Source organism: Manacus candei, unplaced genomic scaffold, assembly GCF_025592945.1.
Source record: "Manacus candei isolate 608988 ecotype Guabito, Panama unplaced genomic scaffold, ASM2559294v1 h1tg000050l, whole genome shotgun sequence".
NCBI lineage: Eukaryota > Metazoa > Chordata > Aves > Passeriformes > Pipridae > Manacus > Manacus candei.
Window position 1 is genome coordinate 22,133,603 of NW_026138098.1, and position 18,902 is coordinate 22,152,504.

The following is an 18,902-nucleotide window of genomic DNA, read 5'->3' on the forward strand; positions in this document are numbered from 1 at the left end:
CAGTTACATTTTCTTCGGGACATGTGGAGTATTTTTAAAATGTTTTCATATTGGAAGAATCCACGCGATTTACTGTGCTTCTTCATTTCAGTGATTGCTATATAATGTCACTGTCTGAATCCCATGTGACTGATGGCCTGCACAGTCGCAAGTCATTTATTTTTAAACGTCATAGCAGAAAAATATAAGGTTTCCCAATGCAGGATGCATGGGCAAAATGAGCACTCTGAGTACTGAGAGCTATAGAGCAGCTTTTGTTGGTGCAGTTTGAGGTTTGTTTTCTGAGCATTATTCATACGTGAATATAATTGTAAGATAGCTGATTTCCTTCCAAGTATTCAGTGTGTGAAGAGGATTAATGACATAAGGCTTGAAAGGTCCACAATTTTCTTGGCGATAACTAATAACTTCCTCAAATATACCATAAAAGAGATGTACTTTAATACTGAGATGAGAACAGTCCTTTTTGGTACTGATGTCCTTACTGAAAGAGCTAATCCTATTAAATTTGTCAAAGTCAGGGTACTCGCTTCTTTGGCAGCTGAGTGACTTTTCAAGTTTAATAATAGTTGACAAGCTAAGATGCAGGTAGTGGAAGAGGAAAAACGTAACTGAGCTCTGAAAGCAAATAAAGGGCAGGCAGCAGGATAAGATTGGAGTCAAACAGCAACAGCTGTCTCCATGGACCTTGAAGCAAGGTGGGTCAAGAAGCTGGCAACTGCAATGTTTCTATTTATAAAGCTTATTAGGGGAAATGGCATTTTAACATGAAACATGAAAAAAAATAGAAATTTGAGAGCATTATTGGAGTACTGAGTTAAAAGTTTAAAGGTTGTTTTACAGTGAAATGAAAGGCCATGGCGACATGCTCCAGTAAAAACTGATTAAACTGAAAGTACTACTTCTGCAAGGCATGATAAAACATGAGAAACGTTGGTAGAACTTGTGTAATCTAATTCTGTTGCAAGTCATTTCAAGATGAAGTGTAAATAGACCTCAGCTCTGTTTCATAAGAGGAGAAATACCATGATTAACTGGTGATCAATAAAATTAATGTTTGTTGCGGGCCACAGGTTGAATTTATCAAGCTGATTGTGGTTGGACTAGATTTGGCAGACCTCAGCACTCATTTGAATGTACTGGTAAGAATGTGTTTGGCTCAGTGCTGTGGTGGGACTTAAAAGCCGGTACAGAAAGTACCAGAATGATGGAGGTTCCATGACTTGGTTGTTTTTGTAACAAGGTTCAGTTGTTAATGCAAAGCATTGCTACATGTGCTTGGAAACACTTAATCTGCGGATTAGAAGTGAAAAATCACTGGAAAATTTTGGGAGCTAATGACATTGTATTTGTTATAGCAGGAATTAGAGGCAATTGTAGAGAACAATTCCTTGTTCTGAACATCTAGGTCTGAGGCTCTCCAGCCTCTTCAGAAGACCATGTCTAATGGATTCAACAAGGATGGTCATGTACTTTATTTATCCTCCTATATGATATCGACCTGAATCTTTCCCTTGGCTACCATGAAAACTATTTAGTGTAAAAAAATGACATAATGACATAAAAAAAATATTAATTCTACTCTGCAACATCAGCTGTACCTCATCAACAGTAGCTAACATTTCCTTCCCTTGTTTTTTTTTTTGTCATCATTTTCTCTCTCAAAGTGGCACCACAGAGGTTTCATGGATACATACTTTTGACCCTTTTGATCCTTTCAGACAAAGGAAAGCAAATATTGCTCCCTCGTGAGGTAGGCAAAGCTGACCGGGTTCATGAAGCTACAGTTGTTTGAAAGCAATATAGGATGGCTGGCTTTTGCCACCCAGTGAGCAGCACACAAAGCCCCAGACCCAAACTGGGGTTCCCAGCTCAACAATGCGTTGTGCTGACATTCATCTGCTGGGAGGCAGGTTTTGCATTGTCTTTATTGACGGGTGCAAATCCCCAGTACAAACCAATGGGCTTTAGGCAAGGCCATTAATGTGTGCTGCCTTGTTTCAGGCTTCTGCCTGCATCTCTGCTGTGTGAAATAGAATATCATTGTGTGTGTGTCAACTGTACTGTTTGAACAGAAAATAGGCTTGCAAAACTGCAAACGGCTTGTCACCGAGTGGCAGCATCAACTTACTAGAAACATCATGAGGTGTTACTTTACAGGAGAATTACTAAGGATTTGTGCCCTTTTATATTTGGTTTTGTGTTGGAAGTCTGTGAAAACTGCAACCAGACTTCGCTAACAGCCTGGTACAGTTACTAAAGAATTTGGACATTCCCTGTAGAAATGTTTGAATTTACATGTACATGTCTGTATAGAAATATGCATGTTCATTTTTTCCCTCTGCACACAAACTTGTGAAGTGCCCTGTGCTGCATTATGGCCTTCTGGCTGTTCTGCAGCTGCTGTATTGATTGAATAGTCATGATGTGGCTGGTTGTTTGAACAAATCAGTTTATCTACAGTAAGACAGTGTAAGCATTGACTTTCACAAATACTTTATCCTAGAAGTACAAAGTACAATATTCTTCTTCTGGTATTATTAGACATCTCTTTCTTTTCAGAATGAATTATCAAATGCTCTGTGCATAATTGTTATCAAAAGCAGTCCTTTGTCATTAATGTTCCACTATATTTTAGACAGCTTGATACTAGTGACTGTAAAAAAATATCACTAATTTCATGCATTTTTAGTTTTTTTAACAAGCTGACTTTTAATTTCGCTTATTTCTTCATCAATGCTTTGCAAATGGAAGAAGATTCTGAATATTTTAAATTAGCTGTGACAAAGCTTTCAGTTAGAATATAGTAAATTGGTTTTCTTCCTGTTTTATTATCTCTTGCTTTTTTTTTTTTAAATTTCACCTTGCTCCCCATTTGTATTCATTTCAGTTTCCATCTTCATGGCTTACAGTCTTCTCACTTTCCAGTTTCTTATATCTGCAAATACAGGTTAACTTTTTTCATGTCAGTACTTGTAATGTTCTCAGTACAAAGTTCTGAAACTCTAGCACTTTGCTGAGTTTGTTCCCAGAATTAAAGCAGTAGAGTTTTTCTTCAGAGGAATATTTAGACCCGTGTAGAAATTAGACAAAGAAATACTTTCGAAGACACTAGCAACAGACCTTGCTAATTTTGCTTTATTTAGGGCATAACAGCAGTAACCTTCCCTTCCAAGGTGTCTTGACAGAAATATATCCAAAACTGGAATGACTTGCAGTGTGGAAAGCACCTAGCTCTTATAGTGCAGGCACTGGTTTCCATTGTTCAGATATGGAACTCTCAAATTACTGTTCAGGTTGACACGTGTCTTCACCCAGCCTTTGATGTAATCCTGTGGGATTTTGCACAGCGTGTGTCATGTTTCCATAGTGTTGTGTTCTTGTTTTGGAGAAGCTTGTTAGGGTGTTCATCCTTTTAATTGAAGTAATTCCTTGCTTTACTGTAGAGGGGTGTGTAACCTGAGGAAAGAGGAGGTCGTGGGAAGGCTCTTTGTTCTCTGGACCACAAGCATGGCTGGTGTCTCTTTCTGTCCTCACTGCAGCCCACCTGGCCAGAAGAGTCATCCTGAGGAGCAGTGATGGTTTGGACATAACAGCTTTTGCTGATATCCTGCAGAAATGGACACCTCTGACTTGCTGTGCTGCCTCCCTGAAGTCAGCAGGACAGGTCCTGTCCCTGGGGCTGCTTGCAAGCTGGAGTACCTGTGGGAGGAGAGCCAGTGCAAATAGGCCTATTTCATCTTGGGTCTTGAGGTTCCTGTGATTTTTATCTGATATTTCTGAGTTCCTTCTTGTTCAGCTAATGAAACCGTTTGTGCAGAAGTACCTAACTGGATCTACTGATATTGCTTGTAAACAGACAAGGAAGATGCCCAGAAAAGAGACTTGAGTGAATACAGAATTAGTTGAATATGGTGTCAGTGTAGCACTGTGAAATTCTGTAGAACAAGACCTTTTCTTACTCTGCTGTTGCTGAGGTATATTTCATGTGGAAATGTTTGAAGCAAAACTCTAGCTTGTGATTCAAGGTTGTGATATTGAATTTTACTAGTTAGTTACACAGCCACGGTACACAAATATTTCACAAAACCAGTTTCAGAAGCAGGGAATGGGTTGCTATCTAAAGGTCATTAATTAGTATTTGCTGACAATGTATTGGAAAACCTTATCCTCTTGAAAAAAAGTAAATTGAACTTGCAGATACAATGTGAACACTGCTTTTTTCAAGGCTGTTCCTTTTCTATTTACATAAATTCCTTCTTAGAATATCAATTTATTATTTATATAATATGTATAATAGTAGTGTAAAATATTATTATTTATGTAATATCAAAGCATTTGTGTGAAGGAGAGAAGTCTTTGGGTATTACTCAGAATTCAGGGAAGGGAAAGGAATTTTTTCCATTTTGAACCGTAATCATTTCCATAATGGTTGTTTGACCACAGTCAAAGCTGTTCCACTCTTGAAGAGTATGGTAAAATAAAGCTACTTGCTGGCTTTTTGCTACCTTGAGATTTCATTTACAGTGCAAGATTGTTGAGGGTTTTTTTCCTTGTACATTCAGTGGTACTAAGCAGCTGTAACTGTCTCAAGGGCTATGCTAGTTGATTAGAATAAGACAGAAAAAAAGTGTAGCTCTCTGCAATATACTGAAGACTTAGCAGATTTATAGACTTTCCTTTGCTGCTGTAGCTAAATGGTCTGTGAAGCTGCATGAAAAGAAATGCTACGATTTTATCAAATTTTAAAATAATAAAAAAAGATTTTTAATACTTTGCAAGTAGAATCCATACAGGGAAAAAACATATTTTATGCTGCAAAATATTAAAATCTCTCTGTAGAAAAGTTTTCAAAACAACCACTGTTATAGTAAAAAATACCTGCAAGCTCTACAAAATATTGTTATTGAAAGAGAATTTGTGGACTTGCTGCTCAGTAGTCCCGTTTCATAATGTCTGCTGGGGCTGTTATGTAAAAGATCATCCTTCTGTCTCGCAGAGATAGAGTGGGCAGCTTATTGAAGATCAACCTTAGTTTTGTACTTTGAAGAAATTGAGTGAAATACGGGGATTAATGGAGAACTCTTTGTTTACATATTGTAAACTAGATGATTTATAGCAAATATTTGTGGTGTAAAACATAACACATTAGTCCAGTGCCAAGGCCTAGATTGCCTATATCTCAGATACACAAGTTACAAATACATGAAGTGCAGAGTTTCATGAACTACTTCGATAAAGTACAATTTTAAATGTTCTCACGTGCTTTCCTGTTGTTTTATCAGGTAGGGGTGTAGTTCATTTTTCATTCATACTGTGCTTGAAAGGAAACATTGTAGTGAAATCACCTGAGGAATAGTTGTTCATCACATGTGGAGAAACCCACATTGTTCTCTGTTGTGTAAGAACAGAAGCAGGTGAGAGAAATTGTGGCTGGACTGATCAGGCATCATATACTTTTACATGCAAAAGCTGTGCTTTTCATGTTTCTCTCAGGGTTTTCTGAAGCCAAATCACTAGAAGGCAAGGTCAGCTGCCCCATGCAAGCAGGGAAGGTGTCAGGAAGGCTGCTTAGCATGTACACATGTGACTACGAGTCAAACCTTGGCATGAGCATTAAGTTAGTCTATGAATGACCATAAGTGATAACTGACCATTTTCCCAGGGATACCCTGGTTGCTGTTTCTCCACTTACCTGTCAGGATGTCTAGAAATTCCCTGGCAAGTGACCAAAAAACCACTGATAGGTGGTAGTAGGGGTAGGTGATGTCTCGAAGATGTCAGTAACAATAGAACCTGTGGGTATGTGATAATCCAAGCCAGATGATTGGGCACTAGGGAATAGCTGGAAGCTTATAAAGTGCTATTGATAGATGGTTTTGAGGTGTCATACATGCTCTTTCGTGAAAAGCTGCTAAATTTTCTTAGAAAAGCTCTTGCTGAAGTGGTAAAAAGTTAGAAACGTTTGATGGTACCTCATTTGGACTCTGTAGCTTAATATTTGTAATATGCAGCTGTATGTTGCAAATTACTATAAATATAGATGATGGTAAAGTATTATATCTGTTTTCCTCTATGTATCATTATGTGCTTGTTGAAGTCAGGCAATGATTTATGAGGGAATCTACAACTTGATTCTTTTAAAAAATGTTTTTATTATTTAGAATACAGCGATGAAACCAACAAGACCAAGCTGTGTTATATAGTTATGTAACTATAGTTATATACAATAACAGTAGTTATATAACTGCTGTTATATTTGCCTGTGATGGGATCTCTTCCTCCCCCCACCTTTTAGGTTACAAAACAGAAGTTTGGCTATTAAGCACTGAAATTGTCAAACTAGGGATAATAAAGTGTTCAACATGGATCAGAGGATACACCCGTTATATATCCAGATACAGTACTGGCATTTCAATAGAGTTCAAAATCTTCCATCAGGATCTAGGGACCTGTTGCCCCCTGTGTTGCAACAACAGTAAGGGCATGGATGTGTTTTCCACTCCAATTTGACTTTTCAGGACCCTTGACACACTTAAATAATGAGAATTTTGTGGTGAGTTCAGTAAGTGATGATTATTTTTTGAGTGTCCAGTTTACAGAACCTAGATTTGTCCTATGTCGGATATTGAGCATAAATTTTCCTGTTTTCTTCATGTGACTGTAGATCCTTGAACATCATGAACATGTCAAATTTTGGCATCGTCTCATCTGCGACACCAGAAATAGTTGGAAAGTTTGGCTTTAATTTTTCTGAGTACAATATTGCCATTTTGTAGATGGAAAGGAAGGGAAACTGAACTAATAACTGCATGACTAGGAAGTTGTAAAGTTTAAATATTTAGTTAGAGGTGACACAGCAATACTTAACAGTGTGGGATTCACTTTTGGCAAAAACAACCTATTGACCTCAGTTTCATGAATCAGTGCTTCTGGAGCTGGCTAACAGAATAAGTGCCAAATACGCACAGGGTGGCAGTAACTTTGACAGCCAAATGAGGAGCAAGAACAGAAACCTGGCTTTACCGAGGCTTTTCCTTTCTGACACGGCAGTTCTGCCGGAGCGTGGGGCGAGTGAGGAAGGGGCTAGGCAGCGACGGGCTGCCCTTTTCTGCCCGTGTCTCCCCCCGTGCCCTCTGTCCGGCTGGCACGGAGCGCACCACAGGTGTCGGCAGGCGCTGCCGCAGCCCGGCCGTGAGGGATGTGCTGCGCGGGGCTCGCCCGCCCCGAGGAACGAGGTCACCCGGGACGGCTTCGGGTCTGACCCAGCGCACATTCAGATAAAAGGAATTAAAACGCGTCGGTGTCAAGTGTGCAGCGATCGCCGATCGCGTGCCGGGACAGGGTCAGCCCGCAGCCGGGGGGTCCCCTCGGGAGCGGTTCCCACGGCCCCGTGACAGCCGAGAGGCAGCGCTGCCAGGGGCTACGCTGGCCATCTTTACTGTGGGCGGTGCGGCTGGAGCCCCGCACCTCTGCGCGACCGCCACTAAACTTGGTGTTTTGGGGTTGTTTTTTTGGTTTTTTTCTCCAATTGTCGCTGTCGCCCTCCATCGCCTCCCGGGCTGGGAGCGGTGACGGCGGCGGCGGCGGCGGGAGCAGGAGGTGTGTGGGAGGCGCGCGCTCTCCGCCCGTACCAAAGATGGCGGCCGGGGCGCCGGGGGTGCCGTGCGGGCGGCGCCGCTCGGTACCGGGCACTCCCGCACCGGGGCGCGGGGCCCACCGCCAGCGCCCCGCGGCTCCGCGCGCCCCGCGGCCGCCGCGCAGGGCCCGGGCCCGCCCCCGCCGCCCGCGCGGCCAATGGCGGGACGCGCGCGCGGGCGGGGCGGGGCGCGCGGGGGGGCGGCCGAGCGCCGGCCGCGGCTCAGTCGCGGCTGAGGCGCGGGCGCCGGGCGGAGAGGGGACATCGCTGCCGCCGCCGCCGCTGCTGCTGCTGCTGCTGCTGTTGCCTCTGCCGCCGCCAGCGGGGCTCCGCCGCGGGCGGCCGGGTGTGGAGCCATGGCCACCCTCAGGTAACGCCGAGCTCCCGCGCGGCGCCCGCGGCACAACCCGGCGCCCCGGGGGAAGGGGCGGCGGGCGCTGATGCGCTCCCGCAGGCGGGGCGGGGGCGCCCGGCGCGATGCTCCGCCGGAGCCGGGCTCTTCTGCCGGCGGTGTGGTCGGGATGCGGGGCAGCGCGGCTTCGTCCCGTCGCTCTCCGTCTGCCGCGAGTTGGTTTGGCGGCTGCACGCCCGCGCCCCCGGGGCGAGGAGGGAGAGCTGTGCCGGTGCCCTCCCGGCGTCCCAGCCCGGTGCGGTGGGGACACCGCTCCCGGGTGCCGCCTTGGCTCCTGGCGGGCAGGTGGGCGCGCCCAGCCGGGGCTCCCGGCGGCGCCGGGCGATGCCGGTCCCCAGAGGCATCGGGAACCGGAGCCCCGAGCCGCGCCGGGCCGGGCCGGGCCCGCGGGGTTCCCGGGGCGGTGTGCGGGCTCTGCGAGCGGCGTCGCTCGGCGGCCGTGCCGCTGTCACAGGTAGCGCGGGGCGCGGGCGGCCGCCGCGGGGTCCCGCCCGTGGGCGTGGGAGGACGGGTGTTGTGGGACTCCGACAGCCGCGTTTGAACCCTGAACTGTCGCTGTGGCTTGCCGTGACTGAAACCTAATTTTAAAGGAATCCTGACTAACGAAGCAGGGTCATAATAGCAGGCTGGGCTCTCGGCACGGTGTTGGAGCTGCGGTGGTGTCAGCCTGTCAGCGATCCCTGTAGATCCCTGTAGTGACAAACTTCACACTCAGTGAAAGGAGTTACTGTGACCAGTTTTTCTTCATAAAACATTTCATCTTAAGATGAGGTCTTATGATGAAGGTTACCGGTTTACTTCACAATGTAGTTACTTTGATCAGGCCTTCAGCTGCTAAAGAAACGCTTAAAATTAAAACTTAAAAAGCTCAAAAAGTTCACTGATCATTCAAGGCAATTCTCCAGTCTCCTCTCTCCACCCTCCAAACTCTGAGTATCAGGTTTCACACTGTTTCTGACTGAGACAGTAATTCTGAAATTGCAGTAGTATTTCATTGTTGGAGCTTGTGGAGTTAGTGCAGCTGTGTAAGGAGCTGGGTAGTGGTGGAACAGTTTTTTTCCTGTGACAGCCCTGCTTACATAAGGCCGAGGCTTTTAGGCTTGGCTTCAAAGTTGGAACCTGTGAGTATGTTGCTGTAGAAGACTATGAAAGTTTCATAATGAATGAAATCTTCACTGAAGATGTTCGTCTAAGTCAGTATGTAAATATGTAACTGCTTAGCCAAATATTGCATTTGCTTAAGACCTAAGTAAGGAAAGCATGTGAGCAGTCCTGCAGCCACCTTGTATGTTTAAGGTCTATATGCTAAAGTGATTTGCTGACAAGTGATGCAAGGGAAATTGTCTGAACTCTGAAATCATGCAATAACAGTTCTAAGGTACTTTTGTGTCAGACGAGTTATGGTTAATTGTAAATATCATCATCTAATGATTTTACATAGGTAAGTGGCATGAGAGAAGGATGCTCTAAATCAATAGCTTATAGCTAATCAAATGCTATGAATCTGGTATTATTGCTGTTTTTGCTTTAACTGAATGTATAAATGATTTTTTATACATTCAAATCTTGTGTTAAGTGATGTTCAACTCTCTTCCTTTGTGACTGAAATGGATATGCTGAGAGTAGGCTTAAAATGTGCCTTGTTTGGCCCTACATTTAAGGGCACAGTCAAACACTTCAGAGGTATTAACATTTTTGATCTTACAAGAGCATATCTCAAATTTGTAAATGGAAGACTAGGCATACAGCATTCTGCCATGCAATTGCACACCCAGATGTCTCAGTCATGTTTTATTAAGGCTTTCTGACTTGCCAGTATCCAAAGGCCCAAAATACTTCTCTGTCTCTGTGCCAGTAACTAATAATATGCTTTCACTGATATTTTGATGTTGCTCATCCATGGCAGTGTGCAGCAGCATGGGATGATAACAATATTGTGTGATAGATATTGTACTGCTAATGTTCAGCAGCCAGCTTGAATCAGGACCATATTTTTAAAAATGCCTGCAGCTGTAGAGCATGATATTAGACCCAGCTTTCCAGATCATTCAGTTGGTGGTAATTTTGTTGACTTCTTAAAAAAGGCTCAAGGATAGCTCAGTACTGGTGTGGGCTCTCGTTTGTTTGGGTTTGTTGTTTTGTTTGCATCCAGTTTGGTTTAATTTTATAACTTCTGCAACTTGTGGTAGGAGTAAGGTGTGAAACACAGACCATTTGTGTAAAATCAATCATCTTGGCAATCTTTGAACAAAATGCCATAATTAACAGCTGAAGATTTATTTATATTTAGTGAGTTACATTGCTTGAACTTCTAATTACAGCTCACACTCCATCTAGTCCAAAGTTAAGTGACAAACTCATAAAATATATTACCTGTTGTCAAGAGTTTAGAATGCAAATGTGGTGTACATCCAAGCTTTCTGTAAGGTTATTGGTGTTGCCATAGTTTTACCTGCTAGATGGACAGTGTATTTTTGTGCCCAAACAACTTTTAGATTTACATGAACATCTTATTCGTTGTTTAGAGTTTAAAAAGTATCTATAGTGTTCTACATATGTACTCTGTGTGTATGTGTATGCATATACACATATACAAGCTGACTGTATAGTCAATTATATATGCCCTTCATTTGGGCAGGTGAACGAGTTTTCACTTGTTTCTTGATGAGCTGAGCCAAATACTCTTTTGCCATAGATTAGTTGAGTTAAGCAAGAACATCCTTCTCAGATGGTGAGATACCAGTACTCCCATGCAAAGAGAAGAGACTGGGGAGAGTCAAGGAGGCTGGGGAGTACTGAACTATGTGTTCTGTGTCTGTTGCAGAGATGTGTTTCCCAAATAAGCTATGTATTGTAGAATCTCACGTTTCAGGAAGTTATTGCTGTTTCTTCACTATGTTTTGTGTCTGGTTGGTTGGAAATAATCAGTGACATTTTTGTTACTGCAGGTGTCCAGTGTGATTGAACAGCAAACGTAAAGCCAGTAATGTTCAAATGTACGGTTCAAAGTCTTCAACTTGGTGATAATATAACAGTTTAATATCTCAGTTTCTTGCTCTGAAGACTTGTAAATTTAGCATTCTCCAGGATTGTAATATTTGTTTTATTTTATGCTTTTACAACATGTGGCTTTACAAAGTATACGAGATTTAAATTTTTTTCTTTATTTTTACCGAGGAACACACTGTAGCCGAGTAGTTGCTATACACCTCATGGTGTGCCACGGAAAAGTGCAATAGTGTAACAGCACAGAAACTTTGCTGCCCCTTAAGAAGGGAGGAGTGATTTGCACTGCACTGAAATGTAGCCAGTGTTGGGTTAATCAGGTTGAACATGCTAACGATTTGCACAGCCAAGTCTTCCTCTTTAACACTAGGAACACTGGACTTTCCAGATTGCCTTTCACAGAGCTTCTGTTAGAAAATGCTGATCATAATGGTGATCACAGAATCAATTAGGTTGGAAAAGATCTCTGACATTACTGAGTCCAACCTCCTAAATATCTGTTTAAACTTTTTGGCTGCTTAAAATTTGTGACTTAGAAATTGTTTAGACTTTTCCCATTTTGCCCATAAAGGTATTTTTGTCAAATACAGTGACAGATAAGGAAAGACACAGTCTCCAGTACAACTGGAGTGTATGGATTTTTCTCCTTTTTTGCCAATGGAGCATTAATATCTAATTTTAAGAATAGAAGTTCTAATACCTTGGGACTTTGTTAATTCAAACATCTAGGTGAAAGAACCAAAGTGGTAGAAATACGTGTTAGTTGAAAACACAGGGCTAGTGATCAGTGTATGTTAGCTTATGTGTTTATTACCTTATGGATTATTATTTGCAAAAATAGGTAAACATTATAACAATGAAGTTGATTTCTTCATAGCAATCAGACAGTTAAAATAGTCAAAGTTTTATGTGTCCGAAAAGCTGTCAAGTTCTTATGTCCTGCATTTGCTTGTGAGAAACAGCTATGCTGAATTTAGGGAGAGTTTGCCCAGTATTTCAGTGGAATGTTTCTGAACATACACTTACTAGTCTAGTGATAGCTACCTTGGCTTTTAAAACTTGACCCCAAGTGGCACCCTACACGCAGCCTCTGGAGTACTCGAATGGAGGTGATTATAAAATATTGTGGGACAAGGAAGGCTTGGGAATGAGCAGGACTTGTATGTGATGTAAAGAGCTGCCTGGATTAAATGGCACCCAAAGTGCTAGCTCCTGCCACCGCTGACATTTAGGAGTTTGTGTGCATGTTATTGGCCTGATAGAGCTTCTGTACAAAGTTACTCGTGTGCTGCTTCAAGTATATTGATCTGCATGGTCTGCAGCCCACATCTTGCTGAATGTTTGGTAGCTTCCATTTTACTTTTTGGTTGAACACAGTAACTTCCTCATAGGGAGTGACCTCAACATGTCAGCTGTATTTCAGATTTTTTTCAAGTGCAGCTGCTGTTTTCTGGCATGCTGTACACTTAAGTGCTGATACTTGTCTTACATAGAAGTTATCCATGATACGTGTTTTTTTCTGAAGTGTAGGTGTAAAATTGTTGATGTGTAGAATTTCACAGCACATGAGAATCAGCTAAATGTTAAACATAGGAATATATAGCTTAGGACAAATCTGCATTCAGCACTTGGAGAATTCTGACTTCTTAATTCATTTGCCTACAGTACAACTTATGCAATATTTAGGATTTAAAATGGAGAGAATGTTCTGTCTTGTGACTGCAACTGCAATCCCCTTTATCCTTATCTCTTCTTAACTGTCATCTGTCTCTCACTCTTCTTGTCTTCTAGCTATAGGTATAATTTATGACTGTGCTATTTAGAACACTGTACTATTTGGCACACTGGCAAATGTATTTAGTCAGTCTTACAGGTTCTTTCTAAGCAGATGTTAACTATCTCAGTTAGGAGTGAGCTGGATTTCTGACTCTGTCTTCACAAAGCAGTATCTTCCACATTTTATTTACAGTGAAATGGGCTCTAAAAGTCTGCCTTTAAAGCTACAACAATAACTAGGGTACTTAAAGCATGATTTACTGAGCCTCAGTATCAAGGTTATTAATCATGTTTTCCATGTCACTTCAGAATTTTAACATTTAATGGAGGTTAATGTGGCATCATAAAAAGAAAGAAGTTTGTGTACTTCTGGCAAGTAGTTTCAAATTTGACTAGCTTCAAACATGACAAAGATTTGTCCACTAAGGGCTTTTCATAGCAGTTGTGAGAGGAAGCAAGTGAATGAGTTTCCAACCTCTGTTGGACACAATTCATGAGATTGTTCCACATAATTCCCTTTTTGCGTGTTTTAGATCCTTTTTTCTTACTCTGCTGAGTTGAAATTAATGAAATCTATCATTTAGTAGGCAGATGTTGAATCCCTCAAACATTTATCTCGTGCTAAATGGGCCAGAACAATTGAGAACTCCCTTACTTTCTTTGTGACTCAGCTAACAGTGTTATGCAGCTTTGGATAAGCTGCAGATGAACTTTGGATCCAGCTGCAGTGTTACAGTAGTACTTTTTGGGGGATGGATGGACAGGGAATGTGGTTTCTCCACAAATATGTGGTAGAGACTTAGTAAATAGGGAGGCATATTGGTGATCATACTGAAGCCACCTTTGATGGCCAGAGCAAGGCTGTGCCTCGCCAGTTGGAGGCAGTGGGTGTTAGTTTAATCAGGAGTGTGATGGGTTTGGATGTAGTTTTAGCCTTCAAGAACAGCTGCATTCACTCCTACTTGACACTAGGTCATGTATCTAATCCTTTGGTATTACTGCATTATCACCCAAGTACATGCTATTCAGGAAAATGTAACACATGGTTTCTGAATTAATCTTAAAAAAAAAATAGTTAAAGTCATCCTTCTCAGGTGTTTACAGTATTTTTGATGTCTCATTTCTATGTGATGGAAGTCATGGTAGTAAATTTCAAATTGTTTAGAAAGTACCTACATTCTTAGCAGCAGACAGGTACGCTGTTTAAGATGGCTGACAATGCAGAATCTGTGGTCTCTTTATTTTGGTTTACTAAAACAGACTTAAATTGCTAATTATTGGTCAGTAGCAGGGTAGACCCAACAACTACGTGGGTCCAGTGGAATTCTTAGAACCTGGTGTGATGCTCCCCCTGTCTAAAATTTTTTGTTACAACTTGAATGCAATCCTTTAAAACTACAGAATGCAGCTCTAATTCTTTATCTGAGTAAATGATTCTCTGTGTATATGCCAGGTCTCCATGTATCTGCTGTGCTGGGCAAATTGTGTATCTTTTTGTTCCTTAGCTTTGCTCAAGAAAAACTCTTATCTCTAATAAAAAAATGTCATTAACACATTATCCTAGGAACAATAAATTAATGCAAAGCTAACTTGATTTATTTTCTTGCAGTGAAAATGTCCTGTTTGGAATGGGAAATCCTCTGCTTGATATCTGTGCAGTTGTGGACAAGGACTTCCTTGACAAGTAAGTCTTGATTTCTTTTTTTTATTTTATTGTTTTTATAAATATCAGTTTTGTTTCCAGAATGATGCCCATAAATAAGCAGAGGGCTACCTGCTTGTGTAGTGCTGAGTTTGTGCTGATTCTGGCCTTATGCTGAAAGCAGCCAACGTGGTATCTGTTATTTGACTGTTCTTGCTACATGAAGCTGTGGTGGTGATATCAGTGAAAAGCTCCAGGGTTTTCATGTGATTTTCTATCACTTATTTATTCCAGTCTCTTCATGCTGTCTTTGCTAGCCCTTAGTTGGAAGCAGTCATTGATTTCAGTAAGATTTAGGTAGTTCTTGTATGAATCTTCCTGTGCTACTTTTGATTTACTATTGGAGCCCTCTTTTCTTGCTTCAGTGACTTTGGGGGAAATAAGCCATATCTATAACACACCAAGAAAAGTTGTGGAAATGTACTTTTAAAAAAAATATTGCAGTTTATCAGTGAAGAACAGGAGCACTTCTTACCGGGTGGTCTGTTATCTTGCTCACGCCCGGTTGTTGTGCTACCACCCCTATAACCCTATCCCTGGATTGCTTAATTGGCATTAGGCTTACTTGTCCTTGGATCAGCTTAGAGATTTGTCTTTTCCAGAGGTGTCAAATACAGTTGCTCTTTTAAATCCTTCTGCATAAGCTCCCTTTGGTGTTGTTGTTGCTGACAGTTTTTCTCTGATTCGTAAGTGTTCAGGAAGTTGATTTAATCTTTCAATTAATGCTTTCAATTTCTTTCTTTAGTTTTTAAAGTGTGAATAATTTCTTCTCTGATTGTACTTGGATTTCTTAATGGGAATACTGCATCAAGACTAAATTTCACAACACCAAATAAAGAACAGGTGCAGAGTTTGTATTTGTGAATGTGTATTATCAGCCACAAATCTTTTGTTCTGAAGTTTTTAATAATAGCAACAATTTGTTTTACCATGGATATTTTGTCACTCAGATTTTACCTAAAGGTGTGTTTAAGTGAAAGTGTGGATATTACAAGCTGGAGGCGAAAGACAAGAATGTAATGGAGTATATCAATCTCAAACATCTGGAATTTTAGGAATCAAGTCCACGTCTTGAGTGTTCAGAAGAGTAAATTAATCTGGTGTAATTCTCTGCCTTATGTTTCCACTGAAATAACTTGCAAACCAGTCTCTGAAAATAAGTAATGCCCCCTCCCAACCCAACAATACCCCTGAACTAATCCTTATAAATTGCTGACGTAAAAGAGGTGGTGGGATCTATACAGCAGCACTGAAATCCTGCAAGAGTGCATTGTGCTTTTCACTGGATGTGATGTGCTGTGCAGAATTTAATTTAATTTAAAAATTAGAAGTCTTGTGTACTCAAATTTGAGTCCTGTCAGACAAATTAAATTAGCTCCTGGAACAGCATATGCTCTGTGAGCATTTCTTTACTGCCAAAATGCCTGTGTGGGGTATTGCATTATTTAATGCAATAAGCAGCCTTCCAACAACAGTTTCACAGGGGACCTGCTGATAGTGTGATAGCTCTGGTAGTAACCTCAGAGCTGAGAAGCTTGTTTACCTTCTTCTCACGCACCTGATTTTATATCTAGCTCCCTGTTTGTGAGTGTGTGCACAGTACTCCATTTAACAAACCCACAAACATGTTTCTATTCCAAGTCCAGCTACCTTTTGCAATACTTCCTGAAATGGGAATCAAATCCCTTGCTTCCTCAGCTTGTGTGGGGAGGTAAAATAGCAAACCTAGCTGTAGAACAACTGCTAGAATGAAGTTATCCGTTCAAATACTGCAGGGAGGTGCAAGAACACAGACATTTCAGGCCTGTGAAGCATTTGAAAGACAAATTGTTGATCCTATTAGATTAGTCTCTGTTTTTTCTTGTCAAACAAGAAACATCTTTAGCCGTGTAGTGTCAGCTCTTGGTGTCTTGGCAAAGCAGAGTGTGTTTCTCACCTCTTCAGCTGGATGGGCAGGTTTAATGAGGCCATCAGGCCAGCCAGGCTCTGACTTGAGGAGGTAGCTTGGTAAAACAAGGAAAGAGTTTAGGTAAACACATGTAAAAATTTTATACATGTAACTTTTTCACTGTTTCTGTTAGTTTATCCTCCTCACTTGTATGATCAGTTTTAAGAGAAAATACCTTGGTTCAGGATAAATTTGCAAGTTTAATCAATGTATATTGTCAATGAAAAGGGAGTATTAAAATGAATCCTGTAACCATCTTATTTTTGTAACTTCTATTAAGAAAATGCAAATGGAAGCAGCATAAGATTGTGTAGGAAGCAGTCATTTTAACAATATTTAAATAGCATACAATCCATGTTATAAATAAACCTAAATAGATAAATAAAATTTAAAAATAAATACATAATGCAGTCCTACCCCTGGCAGATTCTAAACAGCCTGCTGCCATGTAATTCTGGATTGAGGAAATGAGCAGTGTTGGAGGGCTGGAGTGGGTATTTTTGGCTTGGGTTGTTTGCACAGCCCTGTCACTTTTCTTTCAAGGTGGATTTTGGTTAAATATGGGCTCCAAAGTCTTTTGCTCGCTTGACAAGTTTTGGAAAGCTTTAAGCCTTTCCTAGACTATTTATAGGAGAGGCAGTCTTAATTTATATCACAACAGAACTTCACCATGCCCATCTGAGCTTTTCAGCCCATGTCAGCAGTCTGGCATTACCTGAGCCAGAGAAGCTTTGGCCTCTATCAGGTTGTTGTGTTTTCTGAGCCCCATTTCTTATCTCTCTTCAGGGAGGCAGTCTGAAAAAGTGTTTGCAATGTTGATGGCACTGTTGAAAACTGGTGATACCTCAAGCCACTTCAGTTTCTGTTCTCAGAGCTGGAAAGCAGTCTTGAAGAAAATGTAGTCCATTGTATGTTCTTGTTCTTTTTTAGTGTCTGCATGAAAGAAATATCAGAAATGAATTTTGGTTTTGTTTTCTCGTATCCTTTTAATTTGCATTAACTCCATTACCGAACAGTATTTTTGTTTAATTTTTCTAGGATGTAGATACTTGCTCAAAGAGCAGCTTCTTAGGGGTGGGAAGGGAAAGAATAGAAGAAGGATTGATGCTCTGTGGGTGAATTGCTAACTATAGCTATGCTTATCTGTGAAAATAACTTTGCTAACAGGTATTCATGAAAGCTTTTGGTGTACTCAGTTCTACCCATGACATTTAACAGGAACGATTCCTTCACCTTCTGAATCTGTAACAGACATTTAAGAATAACTTAATCTATACTACATATATTAAACTCTGATAAAGTGGGCAAGAAAATTCTAAATTAACATGCCAAAGACATTTTAAGAGTCCATGGAAGCTCCGTACTGCTAACTCCTGTAAATACTCCCATGTCCCGCTGTTAAAAGTTAGTAAATGGCCTGTGTTTCATTGTTTTCCCTAGAGCACTGTTTTGCAAATATTCAGTTTTTGACATTTACCTAACTGTAGTTAATTTTTCAGCTGTAGAGATCTGGTCATTACTTGTCATCTCAAGTGCACATCCAGCAGTTGAGAAGTGTGTTCACAGTATGGATGTGAACATTGTTGTCCAACATTTGAGTCTATGACTACCTGAATTGAGGAGGAGAAGAGAATCAATGCTGACAAATTCATGTTGACAGAATTATGATGCCAATCCTGAAACTCCTAAGTATATGATAACCCGTATCTTCCCTAACTGATCAGTGGGAAGGCAAGGAAAATGTTTGTAATCACCAGCACCTTTATAAACAAGTAAATAACTTTCAACCCATGCTCTTGAAAAGGAGTGGAGATATAGGGGAAAATTATGATATATGTCCTATTTATCACATCAAGGTTAATGAATCTCTTTGCTTTGTTTCACTCTACTTTCTGGGCTCTTGACCAGAGCCATGATCTCATGAGGTGAGGTATGCTTACTACTCTGGCTGCCAAATTCCATTATAGTTGTAACCTCCAAACTGATTATCACCATCATAGTCCAGGATTACAAGTTTCTATGTGATTACTTGTTAGTTGTCAAAGCAGCCAAGGATTTTTCTCTTTATATCTTTTTTTTCCTTAAAATTAGCATGTGTGGCAGTCTTTGCAGAAGTTCATTGAAGATGCTCAGTAAAGATCTGTAGTTTTTAATAGCTTTCATGCCCTCTACCATCTGCTCCTTAGTTTTCTTCCCTGCCTTATCTGTGCCAGTGGTGTAAATACAAAATCTTGTTTAAATCAAGAAATGGGTTTATATTCTTTTTACTCTTCACTGGAAAAACAGGTTTGAAGAAACAGGAAAAGAAGAATTAAGTGGGTCTTTGAAGTCATGCTGATGATTTCTGTATGAAAAGAGAATATCACAGTGAAGGAAGAAATGCTGTCATTTTGATCCATAATTTCACAAGTAGGGATAT

General features: G+C 41.0%; 1 protein-coding gene across 2 annotated transcripts in view; it reads left to right on the forward strand.

Annotated features, from left to right (window-relative positions):
- ADK (adenosine kinase) overlaps positions 1-18,902 on the forward strand; it is a 276,047-nt gene that overhangs the window by 663 nt on the left and 256,482 nt on the right. The window contains exons 1-2 of one of the 2 annotated variants that reach the window (XM_051800963.1): positions 7,882-8,009; positions 14,443-14,517. In XM_051800963.1, coding sequence (XP_051656923.1) covers positions 7,996-8,009; positions 14,443-14,517 — 89 coding nt within the window. In that variant the 5' untranslated portion in view covers positions 7,882-7,995. Of the gene's footprint in view, positions 1-7,881; positions 8,010-14,442; positions 14,518-18,902 lie in introns of those variants that run through there. The other variant, XM_051800961.1, reaches the window with a different exon arrangement.